The sequence below is a fragment of the Epinephelus fuscoguttatus genome, linkage group LG6 (assembly GCF_011397635.1).
Source record: "Epinephelus fuscoguttatus linkage group LG6, E.fuscoguttatus.final_Chr_v1".
Classification (NCBI taxonomy): Eukaryota; Metazoa; Chordata; class Actinopteri; order Perciformes; family Serranidae; genus Epinephelus; species Epinephelus fuscoguttatus.
Window position 1 is genome coordinate 33,899,004 of NC_064757.1, and position 22,053 is coordinate 33,921,056.

At 43.7% G+C, this 22,053-nt stretch overlaps 2 protein-coding genes across 4 annotated transcripts in view; one reads left to right on the top strand and one right to left on the bottom strand.

Moving 5' to 3' along the window:
• The first annotated feature begins 3,218 nt into the window (after positions 1 to 3,218).
• Positions 3,219 to 16,755, top strand: LOC125890763 (calphotin-like). 3 transcript variants are annotated; one of them, XM_049579559.1, is made up of 13 exons: positions 3,293 to 3,819; positions 6,082 to 6,205; positions 6,260 to 6,732; positions 11,337 to 11,384; positions 12,349 to 12,393; positions 12,606 to 12,983; positions 13,321 to 13,353; positions 13,455 to 13,490; positions 13,858 to 13,965; positions 15,057 to 15,161; positions 15,384 to 15,500; positions 15,602 to 15,702; positions 15,830 to 16,755. In XM_049579559.1, exons 1-12 carry the CDS (start codon positions 3,775 to 3,777, stop codon positions 15,662 to 15,664), a joined length of 1,575 nt encoding a protein of 524 aa, XP_049435516.1. In that variant the 5' UTR covers positions 3,293 to 3,774; the 3' UTR covers positions 15,665 to 15,702; positions 15,830 to 16,755. The 3 variants fall into 3 exon arrangements, with proteins under 3 accessions (XP_049435517.1, XP_049435516.1, XP_049435515.1); XM_049579558.1 differs by having other exon boundaries at positions 6,082 to 6,732; XM_049579560.1 differs by lacking the exon at positions 12,606 to 12,983 and having other exon boundaries at positions 3,219 to 3,819; positions 6,082 to 6,732.
• A 4,250-nt stretch (positions 16,756 to 21,005) lies between these two features.
• gak (cyclin G associated kinase) overlaps positions 21,006 to 22,053 on the bottom strand; it is a 35,706-nt gene continuing 34,658 nt past the window's right edge. Inside the window, exon 29 of the mRNA XM_049578195.1 lies at positions 21,006 to 22,019. Coding sequence (XP_049434152.1) covers positions 21,918 to 22,019 — 102 coding nt within the window. The 3' untranslated portion in view covers positions 21,006 to 21,917. The remainder of the gene's footprint in view (positions 22,020 to 22,053) is intronic.

Below are 22,053 nucleotides of genomic sequence, written 5' to 3' on the forward strand. Positions count from 1 at the left end.
CTTCCTCCAGTTTACATTTATTTTTCATCCACCCCAAAATTCTGTTGTTGCTTCACAGTTCTGCTAAAGTGGCTACAGACTTTTAGGCCTCGTCCACACAGACATGACTATTTTTAAAAAACAGGGTTTTTCCCAACTTTGTTCTCAAATGTTCCCGTCCACACACACTGTTATAAAAAATCTCCATCCAAATGTAAACACACACAACTGAAGCACTGCAAAGAGCATGCTGAAGCAACAGGGAGTGGTATAACCGTAACCATAGGAAACATTGGCTGATTAGAAGCCAGAAAAACTAGAATACTAGAATACTTACTAGAATATTTTGTGTTGACACACTTCATATGTGCGAATAACTGTCCCTGGAGGATCTCAATGCTGATTGGCTGTCGTGGTGCGAATATTGGTTGCTGAAATTCGTTTTTTTCAAATCGCGCTTCTTGCTTAATTCGTGCCGCTGAATTGGCATATTTTGCGTAGTGTCCATCATGCCGCCCGGTGGGAATTTGTGTCTGAGTGGTCTTTACACTGACTGTACATGTAATTCCCTCACACAAATTACACTGAACAAAAATATAAACGCACCACTTTTGTTTTTGCTCCCATTTTTCATGAGCTGAACTCAAAGATCTAAAACATTTTCTATCCACACTAAAGACCATTTCTTCACAAATATTGTTCACAAATCTGTCTAAATCTGTGTTAGTGAGCACTTCTCCTTTGCCGAGATAATCCATCCCACCTCACAGGTGTGGCATATCAAGATGCTGATTAGACAGCATGAATATTGCACAGGTGTGCCTTAGGCTGGCCATAATAAAAGGTCACTCTGAAATGTGCAGTTTTGCTTTATTGGGGGGGTCAGAAAACCAGTCAGTATCTGGTGTGACCACCATTTGCCTCACGCAGTGCAACGCATCTCCTTCGCATAGAGTTGATCAGGTTGTTGATTGTGGCCTGTGGAATGTTGGTCCACTCCTCTTCAATGGCTGCGCGCAGTTGCTGGATATTGGCAGGAACTGGAACACGCTGTCATATACGCCGATCCAGAGCATCCCAAACATGCTCAATGGGTGACATGTCCGGTGAGTATGCTGGCCATGCAAGAACTGGGATGTTTTCAGCTTCCAGGAATTGTGTACAGATCCTTGCAGCATGGGGCCGTGCATTATCATGCTGCAACATGAGGTGATGGTCGTGGATGAATGGCACAACAATGGGCCTCAGGATCTCGTCACGATATCTCTGTGCATTCAAAATGCCATCAATAAAATGCACCTGTGTTCGTTGTCCATAACATACGCCTGCCCATACCATAACCCCACCGCCACCATGGGCCACTCGATCCACAGCGTTGACATCAGCAAACCGCCCCCCCACACGACGCCTCACATGCTGTCTGCCATCTGCCCTGAACAGTGAAAACTGGGATTCATCCGTGAAGAGAACACCTCTCCAACGTGCCAGACGCCATCGAATGTGAGCATTTGCCCACTCAAGTCAGTTACGACAACGAACTGCAGTCGGATCGAGACCCCGATGAGGACGAGCATGCAGATGAGCTTCCTGAGACGGTTTCTGACAGTTTGTGCAGAAATTCTTTGGTTATGCAAACCGATTGTTGCAGCAGCTGTCCGGGTGGCTGGTCTCAGACGATCTTGGAGGTGAACATGCTGGATGTGGAGGTCCTGGGCTGGTGTGGTTACACGTGGTCTGCAGTTGTGAGGCCAGTTGGATGTACTGCCAAACTGTCTGAAACGCCTTTGGAGATGGCTTATGGTAGAGAAATGAACATTCAATTCACAGGCAACAGCTCTGGTGGACATTCCTGCAGTCAGCATGCCAATTGCACGCTCCCTCAAAACTTGCGACATCTGTGGCATTGTGCGGTGTGATAAAACTGCACATTTCAGAGTGGCCTTTTATTGTAGCCAGCCTAAGGCACACCTGTGCAATATTCATGCTGTCTAATCAGCACCTTGATATGCCACACCTGTGAGGTGGGATGGATTATCTCGGCAAAGGAGAAGTGCTCACTAACACAGATTTAGACAGATTTGTGAACAATATTTGTGAGGAAATGGTCTTTAGTGTGGATAGAAAATGTTTTAGATCTTTGAGTTCAGCTCATGAAAAATGGGAGCGAAAACAAAAGTGGTGCGTTTATATTTTTGTTCAGTGTATTTTATTCACACCTGGTGTGAACACAACATGAAGCATGACTGTTCCTCAATTTAGTGTAACAGTATTTATGTGTAAATATATGAAAAGTCCTGTTAGCACAATTTTGGTCGAGTCAGCCATTGCACAAAATGTGGCCTCACTTGTGACACCCTACAACAGAGAAAACAATGCACGCTGACCTGACAAGCCAAAAAACTGAGTGTCTGAAAATCTTCCGTGACCTAAAACACATTTGTATAACCTGTGATACCTGCGTACATGTGGCAAAGGCCTTAATCTATCAACAACCACAAAACAAAAAGATGAGTCAAAGTAGCATCATTAACCGTATGATCTCTAAATTCCCAGCTCTTTCTTTGTGGCTGCCTGTGATGCACCACTTAATAATTCACCATTATTTAATTCAAGATTTGCTGTGTGGTGACTTAGTGACTGAGCGGTCACAACGACGCAGTTCCTGCAGCAGCCGAATGTTCTGCTGATGTTTCCTGGAGGGACTGTAACAGAAATATCACCAGTTCATCCTGCACATGCTGGTGACATACAGAGACACTGCATGTATGTAATCTATCTGCACACACAAACTGCTGAGGTGTGAATCAAGTTGCAAGCCTTCAGGGGAGACTGCCACGTCGCGTTGCCTCAACTCAATTTGTATATAACAGCATCGGCAACACACTAAAACCTTTCCCTCCCCACATCTCCCCACATCATGCATAACCCATGTGAGGCACGGAAGCAGGTTTATGGAAGTTCAGAATCAGATTTAATGTAGAGTGGGTTTTTAGTTACATGGAGAACTTGTTTTGGTTTCAATGTTCACTGTACACAAGCAGGACAATAAATGACACAATAAAGCATATATTTTTTCTTTTCTGTAATTATGCATACTGTGCCCAAAGAGCTGGAGACAATGGGTGCTCACAGCTCATGCAGTGCAGGGGGGCGGTGGGCGTTGACACATGTACAAGCTTTCTTTCTCTTTATTCCCTAGTAGAGGCACATACAATGAAAACTATTCTCTGGCTTCATGATTTTAATGAATTCAGAAAGTTGACAGAAGCACACATTGTTTTGTGTGAAGCTGTTTGTGTTTATCTCCCAAGAATAAGGTTGTAACTGGATGGTGGCATGCTTTATGGTTTGTATGCTGCAAAGCTGACTCTGAAAAGCGTTCAAAAAAGAAAAAAAGACAAGAAAAAAATATTTTAGAGCATGTGCATGGTTGTTGCCATGTGCTCCAGTCAAAAAGTATTTCTAACTGATCCGGGGAAAGGGGGTGTGGCACCCTGCAAGCCACTCTCGTCCCCCCTCTTTGATGGAGTGGTTGCATAACATCCAGCCAGTAGGTAGCCCAACTCTGATTCTATCATCTCACTGAGTTGTCCTGCACGTGCGCGGGGGTGTGTATGTGTCGCTCTCTCTGCCTCTCCACGCCCCCCATCTTTCATCCCAGTGCTCCCATAGGTTCGATGCAAAGGTAACACAGAGACTGGGGGCTCTATAAAGATCCACTTTGTTCACGCGGCTTCTTTGCTCGTTTCATTTCTTCGGTCTTTCTCGTTTTTCCATCACTACACACACGCCAAAATGCCCAGCAGGAGGAAGAAGAACAAGCGTCGCATGAGGAGGGTGGTAAGTGGTGGCAGGCGCACTTTTTTTTCCACTGGGTTTTTATTCTCATCACGATAATATCGAAAAATAATTGGACTTGATTTGGAATATGAACTCAGTTAATTGGGACCTTCTTGGAAAATGTCAATTAAAGTTTCGTTTTGTATAGTTTGTGGCTGTAGTTGTTGTTTTTAACTATGTGCCTCTAATTTTCCCAAAAGCCAAAGCCTTGTTTTCACTTGTGATTAGTGACCGTGATTGCTCGTGCGCACGTGTTTTGCATCCGTGGTTAAACTAAGCTCGCGCACGAGCACGAACAAAATATGTACAGACAAGTGATAGAAATTGACACGATGTTTTCTCTTCACTTTGTTGCGTTGCTTGTGGCGCTCAACTCCGAGGAGCGCTCCAAGCACCGTGCGTAAATTGGATGCACCAAAAAAAAAAAAACGCACCAAAATTGATTGCATCCACGATTAAAACCACTTAAACTGTTCAAACAAAAGTATCCCATCACTTCGGATGCTTCTAGCTCTGCTATTAGATACGAGGGACAAAGAAATTTGTCTTGGCAAAAGTCCCGTGCGCCACGTGCGTTATGAGCGCACCATGGATACAATGGTAAAATGTTTGGATGGCGATTCCACATTTGTTTTTCTGGTTCATTTTCATTAAAGGTAAAATCTGCCTCAATGCAAAGTTGTGTTTTTTTTTTTTTATGTTTTGCTCATGCTTTTTTTTTATGCAAAATGTAAAGCAAAGAGTGTTCCCCCATCTGTCATGCACACACTGTACAGTACATACAGTACTCACTGTCTTCACTTATGAAACACTGCTTCATTGTTCGATTTAAAAAAACATAATGATTGAAAATTTAACAAGCAGAAGTGGGCAAATGGCATGATAATTGACTAATCTGCCCCCCAACCCCCTCCCCACTCTTCTTAGGTAACTGGGAGAACTTTTACTTCTGGACATTGAGTGCCTAGAGAGGAGTGGGTGTGGCAGAAAGGGGGGAGGGGTGTATAATAAGTGATAAAGTAACACAGACTCCAAAAGTTACTCCATCACCATTGTTCTCACTAGTTTTCCCAATCCTAACTGTTTCACCCTGTGTTCTATTATCTGGTTAAATTTAAAAATGCCCTGCAGCACTGAGAAGACTTAGACTAGGTATGTGGCATGCTTCCTCAGCCCCTCCCCCCTTCTTGAGCCTCTCTCTGGCTAGTCCCCCACTCTCAGCACCACACAACTGTATTTGGTATTGTGTTGACTGGAGGAATGTCTTGCCTTAGTTTTTGCCAGATTGGAGTCTGCACAATCTCTCTGGTTCTCTCAGCCTGCCAGTGACAGGCAGATAAAAATGGCCCCTGAAGTCACTTACAGCTGTTATCAATTCCCTCTATGATACCAGAGCACAGGATGAGAAGGAGCTGCTTGAAGATGTAAAGCTGGACGCTTCTCACACATGCTTTTGTATATAGAGACCCCCTCAAGTGGCTGGGCCTCTGTAGTACAGCCCGATGAGCACAATTAACGACCTGATTAATTGAAGTTTATTTATTACTCTGTGGTGGTGAGGTTTGGATCAAGCCATTTGTGGGCATCGATTAGGGCGGGGGTTGTTTTGACGGTGGCTAGCTTCACAGGCATAGACATATGCACTAACTGGCTGTCAGCCTAACAAAAGCATTTTCGGGGAGTGATTATAACCTGATTATGATGTGATTAGGCCCACTGTCTGGCCTGTGGGGCACCCATCAGTGCTGCTGACTCGCATGGTTTCCATTCCCGCTTCACCAGACCTGTCAGGAACGCTCTGATTCAACTAATTAGCTCCCATTATCTAACTAGCTTTGCTGGGCTCACTCCCAGTTACCCAACCCCTCCCTTCAGTGGGTCTGCGCTCCTGAAATCTCTATTAAAGCCTGAGGGGGTTTTGTCCAGAGCTGAAAAAACACGTTGGATGGCATGCCTGGTATTCCTGCAGACAGAAAAGTGCTAGAGTGGACCGCAGACCGACGACAACAGTATCTGAACAGGACGAGGGCCTCAGTCCATTCAGACCCATAATACTCCCCATTTGCCTCCATTTCGTCACCTTTATGAAGCTACTGAAGTGTCAGCGTTTTGCACTCAGCTGCCAAACTTCAGAAAATATCGTTCAAGTTACCCTATAGTTATTTTGAACAGGTAAAATACCATTTGAATGCATGAAAGAAACCTCAATCATTGACACGACGGCAATCATTAACCTGTGTTTTTCTGTTTTCCCCTCTGCAGCAGGCCCAGAGGAGAGCCCTCGAGGAGCAGCATGCAGCCAACCCCCCAGTCAAAGCGAGTCCCGGGATCGCCGTGTGTGCGCCCCCTGCAGCAGCCCCAAAGAAAGCAGCTCCAGCACCAGTTGCAGCTCCAGCTCCAGCTCCAGCTCCAGCACCAGTTGCAGCTCCAGCTCCAGCTCCAGCTCCAGCTCCAGCACCAGTTGCAGCTGCAGCTCCAGCTCCAGCTCCAGCACCAGTTGCAGCTGCAGCTGCAGCTCCAGCTCCAGCACCAGTTGCAGCTCCAGCTCCAGCTCCAGCACCAGTTGCAGCTCCAGCACCAGTTCCAGAAAAGATCCCAGAGATCGTCCCCGTTGCTGTCCCTGTTGTGCCGACCCCCGTAGTAGAACAAGAACCTGTCGTGCAAGAACCTGTCGTGCAAGAACCTGTCGTGCAAGAACCTGTCATAGAGCCCGTCCCAGTCGAGGCAGCGGTGCCAGAGCCTGAGGCTGTAGTGCTGGAACAGACTCCCGCAGAAGTTGAGGTTGAAGTCCCAGCCCCAGTCACTGAAGAAGCACCTGTCATTGAGACTCCACCTGAGGAGCCCTCCATAGTCGAAGCTGCGTTAGAACAGGAGGCTGAACATATCATTCCTGAAACAGAACCAGTAACAGAGGTAAGGACTGCCTTGTTTCATACATGTGATTGTAGAATAAACTGTTTGTTCTCCCATTGCCAGGAAAACCTCTAAAGTTGACCCCCTATATATATCTCTAATGGGTTTCTTAGAAAGTCAAGCATATGTCCTGGAGATATTTATGGAGTGATTTATTAAAGGAATATTGAGGTCTGGTGGTGTGATGGCTGCATTGGTGTAGATTTGAGCAGGAGCTTTGGATCTCCTCTTTGCACGGGCTGTTTCTGTACATAGTTTAAGTTTTGTGGACGACCAGTTTAGATGGTGTTTGCTCATACTGTATGTGCGGTGGCTGGGATCTTATGGGAGAAGGGAGGTGGAGCTGGTGGGGGGTGGGAGGCAGAGGGAACAACATGTTCCATTTAGCAAAGAGGTGGAGAGTGGGAAAGAGACTGTAGGCTCCATCACTGGGGGACTGGGCCCAGCCATTTCAGCATTATCTACCTTAAACATGCACGTGTCTTTTTTGGAATGGGCTGATTGGATATGATGATGGGGAGTGTGTTGTCTAAAATATAGTCACGTGTCTTTGAATTTTCTTAGGGTGCTGCTCTATTGGATAATACACTTTTTTTTTGGGGGGGGGGGGGGGATATATAAGCTCGCTGTCATTTTGTATTTAAATCCATGGTGTATTTTATTAGCTTATTTTGCACAGTTACCACTTTTGCACCATCCTTGTATCTGTACTGCATTTTTACTTTTCATGGTGCTTCTCACCAAAACAGTATTACTATCGCATTCTTTCCCAGCATTGTATTTACCTTTTTTATAAATCTATACATGCATGAACAGTGACAGTTAACAGTCTTTGTTCTTCAATTTGGGAACAGAACGTTCTGTTTCAGCCAGAAGACGGCAGGCCAGAGGCACACACAGGCTGCACACTGCACATACATGTGCCTAACCTCAGTGCACATACACACTTGCAAATGAACACGCACACACTAGAATCAGGGATTTTGCTCCCAGGAGCTGAGCCACAACCACATATGGTGCTCACACACATGTGCTCACTATATGTTAGTGTACATGAGGCTGTTCATGATGGATGTAAAAGGAGACAGGAGGTTTTATCAGTGGGTAGAATTCTCACTCTGTTGTGCTGTCCGTCAATAGAACTAGGGTCATCATGTCTGGTTTACATAGGTCTAGTTTGAGGTTTGGATTGTTGCCTCTGACCCTGACATGTTATGCTTTGCTGACCACTGAGATGTACAGCACCACTAAAGTTCCTACTGGAGATGGAGATGGACTGCCTATCATTGTATAGCTGTGTCCACCCCCTCCCTCCCACCACATCATCGTACCTCTTTGCCTCCCCCCTGGTGTCCTCTCTGCTCCTTCACTGCTTGCAGATGTGCCAGATTCAGTTTCAGTGCTCACAAACGTGCAGACACTCATGCACTTTAGGAAACCTGAACATTAGTCAATGCTGACTGTAACAGCAAACACATACAGTAGGATATTATATGAAAAGTAAAGTTTTGTTTTATGAACTTTTCTCAGTTAACTTTGTGAGGCTTTGTTCAGATACCTTACACACTTGGTGGCCACAGTCCTGCAGACAGTGTCCACTCTGTGACACCTCATGTCAGGCAAGAGAAGTAGTCATCACTCGCGTCAGTTGTTCAGTAGCCACTAGACTCAGAGCAGGCATCAATGGGGCTTGTATTCAGCTGGCTTTGGGACCGAAGAGAGGCGGCCCCTCCGCTCCCGAGTGTCGTTACGGAGACCCAGGTGAGTTTTGAACCCACCACCCGATCTCAAACCTGCCGAGTGTGTTGAATTTTCTGTGGCCTGAGGCAACGGGTGCGGTTCCTGCTGAGACTGAACATTTTGTACCAGTTTGCTCCCCCTCTGCTCCTGTAGCCCTCCACTCCTCCCCCCCTTCAGTCCCTCACCCCTCTCTCCCTTGTAAATTCCCTCTCCCTGATCACCCTTCCTACCCTCCCACCACTTGTTCCTCTCTGTCTCTCCTTTCACTCTCCTTCCCCCTCCTCTGCCCTCCCTTTTTTACTTCTCTCTGGGCCCCTCTTCTTCCTCTGTCCCCCCTGCTATGGGACCTATGGGGCCCTTATTAGCTTGTCGTCTTAGCGTATGCACTCGTTCAGCCATGTGTCCCCCTTTTTTTTAACACTGGGTCTTTGCTGGGAGTACTGGGAGGGGACAGATTGGGAAAGGTGGGATAAAGTTCTATGTTGGGACGCAGGGGGTGCGTGTGCATGTGTGTAGTTTAGCCTTTGGTATTTGGTGTGTTGAAGAGGAGCTTTCAGACAGCTGTCACAACCTTTTTTAAAGTCTGTGGCAAATGTCTAGTGACAGGATGACACGAGGTACATTCAGACTGCGCACAATGAAAATGCTAATTACAGCATGCTTACATATGGTTGGTAAGCATATTTTCTTTCATCACAGTTTGATATGATGGCCATAGAGATGATATAGTGGGCGACAAAGATGTGCTAAGTGATGCTTAAAATGTTTTCAGACTTGGTTGGAAAAATGATCACCTTGTGGCACATGGGAACACCCCAACCCTCCTCCCCACGATGTCCAGCCTTCCTCCATGTATAACTGCACATGGGGCCCTCCCTACACTTCCTGGCAACTTTTTTTTATGGGTTTGTTTTCGAGGGCTCTATAGGACTTCATTAGCTGAACCATACAGTTTTGCACAGAAGGTACAAAATGCTCCCTTTTTTGGTTTTGATTTTTGCTTCCATCTCTGACGAATGACTCTTACAAAAGCATTTGACCAGTGTTTTTCTTACCTTATTTGTAGTTATCATTAAATGTATAAGGACAGATTATACCATGTAAGATTGCTCTAACATTTCCCTCAACTTTGAGTCCTAAAGAGTGTGTGAGGAGCATTAAATTGGTTGGAATACAGAGATCATTGCATCCCAGGTACACTGTCCTGTGTGAATTGAAATGGTCTGTGTAAAAGTTGGCTGTTCCCAGACCAGCTGTGATGTGTGCTGGATTTGTCTCCTAGCAGGACTGCTGAAGCAGGATCTGTGTGCAGATCAGTTTGGTACAGAGTGTTCTAATGCTGGGGCAGACTGGAGGGGGGTGTGTAGTCCATATGTACGTATGTTTTCCTGTCAAGCAAAGGAAGGCCTATAGTCCACCACCCCCTCCCTCTTTCCCTCCCTCCCTCCTCCTTTTTCTCCCCTATACCGTCCCTCCAGGGCTATAGCTGGAGTGTATATTTACCCTTCTCAACTATACGTGTATTTTTGCCCACTTGGCTTTTGTTCAGCAGTTGTTAAAATCCTGGAGAACAGGATTCCTCACCTCCCTGTAGCACAGCGCAGAGAAAGACGTGGAGATGGTCAAGCAACTGGAGCGTAACTACAAGCATTTCAAGTGTCTTCTGAGAGAGTTTTCACTCCATTAACTACTGTACATGGGTGAACTTAAAGTGCTCTATGTAACTCTGGAGAAAGAGTGGATTGATCTCACTCCCAGGTCATCAAGCACAGACACTTTGGGTACATGGTTTGGCCTGACCACCAACCCTAAGCACTGGTATTTAATGACCTGCAAGACTCAGCCATCAACCATCTTCCTCCAGAGTTACACCCAGCGCTTAATGATTTTGGCCAATGCATGATTGGCCTCTTAACAAGCAGTAGCAGCCTGTGTGCACCAGACTTGTCCTACATTTAAAACCCGCTGGTACAAGACGGTGTAAATAATTTACTGTCAGACTATCAAGATTTAAATTATTTATGTGCTGCTCCCTGTTAGTGCCACTATGGTTCAGCACACTTGGATGCACAGTGGGAGCCGCCAGTGGCCATTTAGGTTACTGCCAACTGTTCCAGTAAACCGGTGGCAAGGCTACAAATGTCACCCTGGCATAGAAAAAAACGGAGGATATGGGTGACTTCATTATCTGGGCAAATGTGTGCAGAAAAGAGTATTTCCAAGTACTAATGATTATGAGTGAAGTGGTATAAAAGAGGGTCCAGAACATTACCTTGTGTTCTGACATGTAGTTTTAAAGTGATGTGGGTTTTTAGAATGGTGATGATAAAGGTAGTTTAGGGGGTGAGAAATGAGCGTACCAGCCTTTCATTATGTAATTGGTTGTAACATTCCTTGAGGCTGTATTACGTTCCCCTCCTTTCTCTTCTGAATTACAGCTACACTCACACAAAGCATACTCTAATACGCTTGTGTGCATTGGTGCAAATTTATGATTTGAAATCTTTTTGGCAACCTATGTAGAGTCTCGCTGGGTTTTCTGTTAAATGCTTTGAGGCTATCACAGCTACAGTTTGGCGGGGGAAACAGTTGTGTGGATTGTTTTTGCGCTTGGCATATTTTTAGGGCGGGTGTATTTCCTCTACTAAAGTTTGACCTTTAACTTTTTTAAGGAGGAAAAAGAAGACTTAAATAAGGATAATGGTGGCATGTAACATGAGGCAAATTTTTTTTTTTTACAACCTTTAAATGCTTGTTAATGTTGTGCCTCTTCTTAATGAGATGCACTCTCTGCCATCTCATCATATGTACATATCTTTATGATTGTGACTGCTGACTCATGAATACTCTTTTTTCCTTCATAGGTTGAACCTCCAGCTGAGACTCCAGCGGCGGCCCCTGTTGAGCCCGAGGTAAGAGCAAACCTGCATTTTAATTCCAGCACACACTGTCAGCCCCTTGTCTGTCCCCCTAAACCTCAAGTTGCTCAGGCAGTATATTTTTGTAACAAGCCAGAGGCAGATGAGACAAGTGCGAGTGAGTAGAGCATAACTCAGCATGACGCATTTCAAGTGAGATTTTTTTTGTGCTGCTTATTTGACATTTTTAAATGTCAAACAGGGTCTTTAAACATTACATTTCTTATTGATCAGTGGCCATTACAGCTGAGCACACACCCCTACATAAAGCATAATACAGTACATTCACTGAATACAAAACACAAGTCCCTTTTTTAAGGCAACATATTGCAGTGTGTGGTTGCTTCGCTCATTTGTCGCCCCAAAGCAGCTGTGCAAAGGACGCCATACATCACACCAGAGTAGTTCAGAGTTTCCACTCATGTTTTATAAGTTTCTGGCAGCAGTAACTGGACAACATACAACCCGTTTCTGTGACCTAAGCTTCACACCTCACAAATAACAACCACACTTTGCTTCAGGTCTCATTCTCTTATGTAACCCAGTACTCCGATCACCGTCTAAATTATTTCAGATTTAATTTCATGGATTTTTTTTTTTAAAAGGTTGAAACACTTTTGGCTTTTCATTGATCTGCAAACAGTGTCCCATAACTCACCATACTGATCATTACTGACCAAAACAAGCTGAAATTGCAGTTAATAGGGGTTTGATGCGACATAAGTGCTGCAGTTGATGTGAAAGTTGCAATTAGGGAAAAGTTCCTCAGGAAAACGGCGAGGCACGTCAATTAGATCAGATCGACTTTTAGCTGTAGGTCGTATTCAGTGCAGAAAATGTCAAATGCTTGCTGTTAAGTCCATTTAATGGGTAAACAGCCATTGACTTGTTGCTCTTCTATTATCTAATCTATTGATTAATGTGGCATTTGCTTACATGTGGTTATTTCTGCCTCCAGATTCAGACAGAAGAGCCTACAATCATAACCACAGAGACTGAACAGGTAAGACTTCTGTGTGATGGCAATGCATGACTTTAGTTTTACCAAACTCTGTAGTCTTGATCAAGCATGGTAGCTCATCATTTTGTCCCATCATCTGCTTGCCCAAGAAAAACTTGGTTTATTCATATTGACAAAGTGTCTCCCATCAGTTCCCCTCCCTTGCATGTTGCATGGTTTGTTAATGTGTGCCGTGTTGATTTTTGCATGTGCAGACGCTTGACGTCTGCGAGCCAGAGACTGAAGTGAAGACCGAAGAAGCAGTCGCCGAGGTTGAGGTGGAAGTGTCGGTCACAGAAGGTGTCGCCGCGCCAGAGCCTGTAACCGAAGCTGCTGAAGAACCAGTGGTAGAAGCACCCACGAGTGACCAAGTTCCTGCTGAAGCAGAATCTGCGACACAGGAAGTGGTTGCAGAAATAGTTGCGGAACCAGTGGAGGAGGACATTGCAGAGATACCTGAGCCACAGCAGGTGACTGAAGCTGTCGTCAGTCTTGCAGCTCCAGTGGAGAGTGAAGATGACGAAGCTGAAATAGAAGTGTTGGCTGAAGAAGATGCACCTGAAGTCCCGGCTGAGCCTGTTGCAGTCACAGAGGTGCCACAGCAATAAAAACTCCTTCCTTTTCTCTTGAACTTATCTCTTTATGATCTTCCAAGAACACAAGTGCATTGACTTCTTCTATGTAGTTGACATTTTTATTTTGTGATTTGTGTGTTGCATGTGGTTTGAAGTGTTGTAATTGCGGAAGTTCCTCATCAGATTTTATGTTGTGCTGATCTAACTTTTCTTGAATTGGGGTTTCAAGCAGGTTGTCAAAATTTGAACTTCCACAATGGCTTCATCTGTTTTCTGGCATCATTCTTCATTTACATTGTCATTTTTAAATGTGACTTTACAGCAAAGACTAATGACATTCTTTTATACACCTCAGGATGCTCCTGCCGAATGCGTGGAACTCCCAGAGGTGGGTATTTTCTTTGGTATAAAATGCTGTGTAGATGTAACATTGGCCCCATTTACGTGTCATACTGAATATTAACATGGCGGTTTGTGTTGTCCCACCAGGTGCCAGTCATCGTCCCTGCGGCTCCGGTAGAAGAGGTAAAACCTAAACTGTGGCACAGTTTTTGTCTATTTGTGACCATTTTGGATGACTCTTTCTAGATAAAGATCACCCTGAAATCATAATTTAATGGGTATGCTACTACTAAAACAGTAAACTGTCTTATGTCACTATTAGGATATTTCTATCCATATTAGGTATAAAACTCAGCATTTATCTTAAATATGTGAAATGCATTGATGCAAATACATTCTGCCCTTAAGCCGTTTAAAACGATCTAGTTCAGTTGATTTCTCCCGGGATGCTTGCTAATTAATTCCCCTCATTCATTTCTTAATTTCTTACGTGTGCTGCCTGGTGGAAAATCTTAATGTTCTCCTGCTGTCCCCTTTTCTCTCTCTGCAGATTCCTGACACCCAGGACATTGCTGACAGCCTGGTTGATGACTTTGTTGTCACAGAATCCGTCTCAGCCGTGGAGGACGCCATTGCTGAGTCTGCCGCTGTCCAGCCGGTGAGAACCGCACAAAGAAATGTACCATGAGACACTGCAGTTATCATGAAGTGACATATTTTAAAGCTGTGGCTCCCAATTGGTGGGTCATGGTCCAAAAGTGGGTTGCAGGTCCATTCTGTATGGGTCGTAAGTGACTCAGGAATGGGTCAAGTTTGCAAAACACTAGTACAGTGAATTTCCAGCATAGAGCTTTAATTTTGGAGTGCAGTTTTCTGCTGTAGAGTGAGTGACTAACAGATGGCAAACTAGCTCAACAACATGGCCAAACGCAAGTGTGATGCTGAATATAAACTGCATGGACCTTGAACTAATGACTGAGAAGCCTGGACCCTGTGGCTAGACCAGTTGGGGACCACTGTTTTTTAAGGAACATTTCACTCCTCAAATGACCACTCATCCCATGTTATGCTGAATTTGTGAAGGAAAACATTTTGTCACATGCCTTCAGAGAACAAAGGGGACCACGTTTACCAGCAGAACTATTGAAACATCAGTTTACAAACTCTTATATTTCGTGCAGTGTCATTTATCCAGTTGCGTGCTTGGTACTTCCCAAACAGACAAAAAAGTGAAAGTGAAACTTCTCGCTCTCTTCAAAGCCAGACTCTATTACCAAAAATGGTCATTTTACCTTGCTGAGCATGATAGCTGCTCCTCTACCATGGTCGTGATCTGAGTTAAAACAAACGTGTTTACATAGTTTTGCAGCTGGTAAATGCAGACCCCTTTTTATTTTAATTCATGGATTTTCTCAGTTTTTGGATGATCCTTTACCAGAGGCATGTGAGATGTTTTCATCACAAATTTAATGTAACACATGGAGTAAGTCCCAAGAATACTGATGTTTGTTTGTTTGACATCCCGCCTGTGTGATCTGAATAGTTCCAGTTAAAATGGCAAAACTAACCTGAGTGGTAACTTGGTAATTTAGTGTAATTTATTTCATTTTGACATAATCTGACTAAAATGTGGCTGCAACTTTCAGATGAAGAGTGTTTTGCCATTTTTATGGCACATAATCCATTAGTGTACATTTTCAGCTCAGCTTTTTTTAACGGGCACGTTTCTGCTCCTTGTTTGTTGTTCAGGAAATTGAGGAAGTGAGTGACACCCTCAACATCCAGTCAGAACCTGTTGATGTGATGCCAGCTGAGCCTGAGCCTGTTGCTGCCCCTGCAGAAGAAATGGTCATTGTGAGTCCCTGGTTTTATTTATTTATTTTTTTTATAACTATATACAAACAGTATTATACAGACATTTGTATATGAAGTATGGTACATGCAATTAAACACATAGTACTAGATTAGTGCAAGTCTTTCAGTGCTATTTGTTCTGCTTATCTCAAGGATATATGGGTCTATCTTCTGCGTGGTTACAGTGCATCCTAACCGCCTCTCTCCCCCTTTCCTTTCTAGGACGCCACTCCTGAGCAGACATGTTTGGATGTGCTGTCAGAAGAGCCTAAGCCAGAAATTTGTGACATGCCATGTCAGATGCAGCTCACTGTGGAGTCTGTGCAGCTCAGCTCAATGGTAAGAGGCACTGTTTTAAAATGAATCGCTCCAGTGTATCAGTTGTGTGGTGTAGTTATTGCAGTGCACTCACCCGATGTAATGTCTTGTTTTCCGCTCAGGAGATGACAGTGGAACCATCGCTGAATGGACACATTGTTCCAGAGGTCTCTATTGAGGGCTAGATGCACATCACGCAGCTTCGAAGACCTTCTTTTTGTCTGTAAGTTTCTTATATTATAAGAATATTGAATTTTTTTTTTTTTTTTGGTGACCCCGCTAGCCTTTGAAATGTCTTGCATGACTCCCAGAAGCTGCTGACCAGATCCCCATCTTTGTGTTTCTCTCAGATTCCCCTTTGGCCATTTGGAGGACTCAAAGTTTTACAGCTGACCGTGTTCATATTTTAGGGCTTACGCCAGGAAATCGAAGGGACATCCACACTTTGAAGTGCCTTTCCGGCCCTGGTTCCTGTCAAAACACCAAACCAGATGCCAACATGCCAAAACCTGCTGCATTCACGGCAGCAGAACAGACTGTTTGTCATAAGTGTGCAGAAATGGAAACCTATTGTGGCTCGTTTTTTTTTTTTTTTTTTTTTTTTTAAAATCCGTAATTCTTCCCGGAACGCGTGCAGTGAGTTTGCATTAATGGTGGACGCAGAGGTGCTTGAGAGATGGAGATTTCTTTAATAAATAAATGGCAGTGCCTGATGTTTCTTAGCATGTTCATCTCTCCAGCACATTGGCTTCCACACTGCAAACACTCACTGCATGTGAAAACTGTAGCGTCAACGACTGTGGCTATAGTTGTACTGGGACCTGTATTCATAAGGGTGGGAGGGTCGATTTTTGTTTTTTTTCTTTGTTTCACATTTCAAATGCGCTTTTTACACTCAAAGAGATGCATCTACAAACTTCCCCCAGCCTCCATTTCTGTCCTCGTCTCTGTCCTGCAGTTCTCCTCTCCGCCTCAACTAAGTGCCAAAGCTAAGGCTAGTGTGACATTTGAACAGAGTTTTAGAGCTTAATGGCCACTTGAAAATGACAGTTGGAGGGGATGAGCTGAGAGGTCACTTTATTTTTTTTTTTTCTCCTTCACTTTTTTATTTCATTTTGTATCGACCGAATCATGTGCTACAGTTTTGTGTTCAAAGTCTGTGATCTGGAGGGGAAATGTAATGTGATCTGGTGATGGGGGGGGTCACTGTTTGGCTGGTGTCGAGCTGACTTGGTCCACCTTTGGAAATAAAGCTGTAACTCATTGTAACGCAGGAGTACTGGTTTTACTTTCTACACACACACACACAAAATGCAGATAGAAGCAACAGTCCGTGTAGGAGTGGGATTTAAGAGGAAGTTTGTATGACAATCTGTTGCAAAAAAACTTGGTTATGTAACAATTGCAACAGTTTTCTGACCCAAGGGAAATGTTGAACTCAATTTCTGATCACTAACACAGTGGCATGCAAATGTTTTGGCACCCCTGGTCAGAATTCCTTCGACTAGTTCAGTAGAATAACTGGTTTCCAAAGGCATGAAGTTAACAATGACCCATTTCTTCAGTATTTTAAGACAACTATTTTATTTCAATCTTGTACAGTTTCAAAATGACAAAAGGGCCTGAAGCAAAAGCTTCAAAGCTTCGGCACCCTGCATGGTCTAACTTGGTGCCCTCGGCAAGTATCACAGCTTCTAAATGCTTCTTGTAACCACTTAAGAGTATTTAAGTTCCTGTTTGGATTTTCATCCATTCCTCACTGCAAAAGGCTTCTAGCTCTGAGATTCTTGGGCTGTCTTGCATGCACTGCTCTTCTGGGGTCTATCCACAGATCTTCAACGATGTTTAGGTTGGGGGGTCTGTAAGGGGCCATTGGAAAACCTTTAGCTTGTGCCTCTTTAGCCCATTGTGGATTTCAAGTGTGTTTAGGATCATTGCCCTGTTGTATAAGCCACCCTCTCTTCATCCTCACCTTATTTACAGATGGTGTGATTGCTTCCAGAATTTGCTAGAATTTAACTGATCCATTCTTCCCTTTTGGCTGAAATTTTCCCCGTGCCACTGGCTTCAACACAATCCCAAAGCATGATCGAACCACCCCTGTGTTTAACAGTTGGACAGGCCTTTTTTTCTCCAAACATACTTTTCCTCACTGTATCCAAAAAGTTCTATTTAACTTCATGAGTCCACAGGACTTGTTTCCAAACAGCATCAGGCTTGATTAGATGTCCCTTTGCAAACTTCTGACGCTAACTTTTGTGATGAGAACAAAGGACAAATTTTCTCCTGATGACTCTTCCATGAGGGTCATACTTGTACAGGTTTCACTGCACCACCACTCCAGAGTCTGATTAATCCTCCTGCAGGTCTTTTGCAGTCAAACTGAGGTTTTGATTTGCCTTTCTAGCAATCCTACAAAAAGCTGTCTCAAAGTTTCCTTGATCTTCCAGACCTTAACTTCACCTCTGCAGCTCCTGTTAACTGCCATTTCTTACTTACATTACGAACTAAGGTAACTGCTACCTGAAAACACTTTGCGATCTTCTTAAAGCCGCCTCCTCTCCCGCTTTGTGGGCATCAGTTATTTTAGTTTTCAGAGTGCTAGGCAGCTGTTGAGAGGAGCCCATGGCTGCAGATTGACAGAACAAGGTTTCAGGAGTATTTATAAAGCTTTGCAAGTTGCATCAGCTGGCCTTTCCTAACGACAGCTGTGAACAAGGGATAGCCTTAACAAGCTAATTACAGTCTGAGACCCTGGTAAAAGTTGTCTGAGAGCTCAAATGTCCAGGGGTGCCCAAACTTTTGCATGCTGCTCCTTTCTTTTAATTCACTCTAAAATTGCACACAACAAAAATAATACACTTATCTTGCTGCAAATGTTGAAAAGCATGCCTTTTGGAGATCAGTTTATTTGCCTCTCACCTAACTATTCACAGTAAATGAAATTTTGACCAGGGGTGCCCAAACTTTTGCATGCCACTGTAACTGTAGCTGAAGGGACCAAACAATTACCTGGCTAAAACTTTGGAGATTTTATCTAATGTAGTATGTGGATAAGAAGCTATAAATGTTTGTTTCACGCAGGCTTTGACCATGTGACACTGCTTCAATACATAACAAAATGTTATTTTATCTCAGATGGTTGTCTACAGATACTTTTATTTTGAAATGTTCTAGTCATTGTAAGAGACATGGGTGTAGAGTTGGGCTTTTAAATAGATAACTCAAACTAAATTAAAATAGAGTCAACTTCATAGTCATTTTTAAACCAGTGGTAATACTTGTGAGTTCTATCTCACACAGGCTCAACCCTCTACTGGATCCAATCATGAACACGCATTTGCTGACTGAATTTACATAAATGAAGTCAGGCAATCAGGGCCTGCCTACCCAAATATGTGAGACAGCAAAGTATCAAAGGCAGTACACGATACTGTCCGCCATCAGCAACGGTGATTTGCTCACTGACAGAACATCAAAGCATCCTCTGACCTTTAGCTGGTTAAGATCAGTGTGGCTGGGTCAATATAATGGTGTCCATTCATCTGGCTCCATCCACTTTACCTATCGTGACCAGCAGTGGGTGGAGCCCGTGTGGGATAGAGCAAAGGTTATGATATTGTAACCCTAGTTCTGATGACACAGGCGGCAATCTCTACCTAGGGCCCCTCTCACTCCTACGCCCCTTGGTAAAGGATGGTGGACATGTGTACTGCCATATAGACTGCGGGGTCTGGACGGCTATGTTTATGCATATTTCAGTGGGTAAATGTGTGCTCAGGATTGGAGGAGAGTATGACCCTTAGAGTCCAATAAATGGCTCCGCCTGGGCTAATAGAACTAGGGTTACAATAACGTTAGCATCTGGTGTTAGCATCTACTTGGCTTGGCTCTCTTTTTTAAAAATCAGTTTTTTATCTGCAGTTAATCAAAACCATTTCTTTCAAATAAGTCTGAGTTACCTCTCCAATTTGTTTTATAAATTCTCATGATAATCTCTGTCTATAGGTTGTGAATGTGAAGCCGCAGTGAATCTTCAAAATAAAGACAAAAAACCACCAAAATATTTGCCTCAAATCAAAAGATTTTCTTTTTTTAATTATTTTGCTTTTGCATTGAAATCTACATTCATATTAGTATGATGTAATTTGGTACAGTAAACACTGCCGATGTGTGGTTTTGAAATTCTCCCTCTTTATACTTTGATGATACTGTCACAGAAAATTTCAAGCATCAGTCTGTTTATTTTTATTTTTTTTGTTTTCTTACTTAGGTTTACTGGCCCCTCGTGTTGGAATAGTAACAAAAATGTCAAAACGCAAAACAGAAGCAAGAGGGGGAAAAAAAAAGTAACGACAAACAGAAAGACAGACCGAACAGACAAATGATAAACACATACTGCTCAACAACAGAGAGGATATATATTTGTAAAAGCACATTCGTATTAATAATAGATGCTTTGGAATGAAAACAGCAAGAGAGGCTCAATGTCATCAACCAACAACCTTCCCACTCAGCACATTCCACTTATATATTATCTGAATTTTTTTCCACTTGTGCCATTAATAGCATGAATACATGTCAGAACAACCCCCAACACTCCGAAAGAAGGAAACAAAACATAATAATAAATAAGAAAACAGGTGATTTGATTGGTCCATGAGGTAAAATGTAAAAAAAAAAATAAAGGGAAAGAAAAGCAGAGCAAGCAAAAATTGGAAAGATTGATGGAAACAAACGTCCACAAAATCAAAAGTGTGGGAGAGGCTGGAGAACATTAAATTAAGATTGTGACTGCAGACAAGAAAGCATGATGTCCAACAGGGTTTCACTAATTTCTCCATGAAAGATACACACACACATGCACGCACGCAATCACACAACCATTCACGCAGTTGAGCGTGAAGCTCAGTAACACATCAGGCTGTAGCCTCGACAAAGCCACTTGATGGATTATATTCTGATATTTACACTGAAGTGATGATTAAGTGAGAAAAAGCTCAGAATGAGCCCCACAAAAATACAAGAAAAAGTAAAAACCAAGATTCAATCAGCATATTCTCTTTTCATTCCTTCAATTTTTGATCTGCTCCTGACAAAAAAATGTCCACTGAACTCGGCGCTGGAGGTGGGTGGGGCTTGCAGAGACAAAGAGAGGGGTTGGTAATGACAGTGATGACGGAGACGCTCGAAAGCAATGAGCAGCGTGAGTGCTGAGTCTGCCACTCAGCTTCATCGGGCTCTGTTTCTGCTACAAGAAAAAGAGCACTTCAAAAAAAGAGCCACCGCCCGTTTGGACTACCCTGGTTTGAAATCAAACACACCTACCCCCCCTCTGTTGTTCAGAGGTGTGGTGTGGGAGAGCATGCAGTCAGCTACACAGTATAGCCTGAGTGGGTGGAATTGAAAGAGCACTTCAAAAAAACACGACAGACTGCCCGCTTCGGTTTATATGGGGCTCCAAAACAAGTTTCTTTGTCAGAAGTTTAGGATGCAGGTTTTAACATCAATCTGAGGAGTGTGTGTGTGTGTGTGTGTGTGTGTGTGTGTAGTCGTAACTGTTATGTTAGAAGCAGCACTAGTAGTGTTCAGCAGGCAATAGTCTTGTCTTTCTGGAGAGGAATGGCTCAACAACAAACCCAAACCACCACTGACCCCAAAAGGTGCACTTCAAAGTATTAATGGGCATTATCAACAGATCTGTGGTCGTTCAAAAATCCTGCTTCTCCATTTGAGGCGGGATAGTTTTTTGTCCGTTGTTTGCTGTGGCTGGTTTGTCCCAAAATTCATCAGCAACGTTTGCTAAGCTTAAAAACAACACTCCATGTTGGCCGGCATGCTGGAAAATGTACAGCCGTGTTTATTTATTTATTTTTTTTAACCAGTCAGTGAAGTGGCTGGTTGTTTGCAAAAGTGCTCACCAACTCACCAGCCACAGCCAGAATTTAGCAACATCTCATTAGTGTGGGCTCGTTAAATCTTTTCATCAGAATACCACTGTCATGATAATCTTAAAAGTCTTTGTCTTATTATGTAGTACTCATTTCCACTCTGTCTTCCTCGTGTGATTGTCACCCATCCTTCCCTCCAGATGTTTGCAGCACCACTCAGGCAGTTGTACAGGTAGGCAGTGAGTTTCAACAACTATCACAATGTTTGTTTTTTTGCCGGCCGTTTATGAACCAGCGAGGAGATTTTCACCACAGCCGGACGTGAGGCAAAAGGTCTTTTTTCCTTGACTGTAGAAAGAGAAGAAAGTAAAGAAGGAAGAAGGGAGTGAAGGGAATGGTAGAGAGGACACCTCTCAGAGGCTCTGCGCCCCCTAAGGCCCAATGTGGGCTCAGTCCTGTCCAATCTGGCCCAGTCTAACCCTTGTGTGTGGTTAGGCTGAATCCAGTCCAGTCTGGTCTGGTCTGGCTGGGATCCAGACCAGGTGTTCTAAAAGAGTGCTTTGGATCCCTGGTTCTCAAACTCTGACCAGGCGTCGTTCAATTCCATAAAGATCATCTTAGCATAATCTTCGTAAGACTGGCCTGTTGCCTGCAGAGAGAGACAGAGAATGAGTATTAAATTT

Excerpts from the sequence above, each read along its gene's own strand:
- LOC125890763 (XM_049579558.1), top strand. The coding sequence starts at position 3,775 with ATGCCCAGCAGGAGGAAGAAGAACAAGCGTCGCATGAGGAGGGTG. Across the intron at positions 6,733-11,336 it reads AAACAGAACCAGTAACAGAG|GTTGAACCTCCAGCTGAGAC; the intron begins GTAAGGACTGCC and ends TTTCCTTCATAG. Across the intron at positions 13,354-13,454 it reads AATGCGTGGAACTCCCAGAG|GTGCCAGTCATCGTCCCTGC; the intron begins GTGGGTATTTTC and ends TTGTCCCACCAG.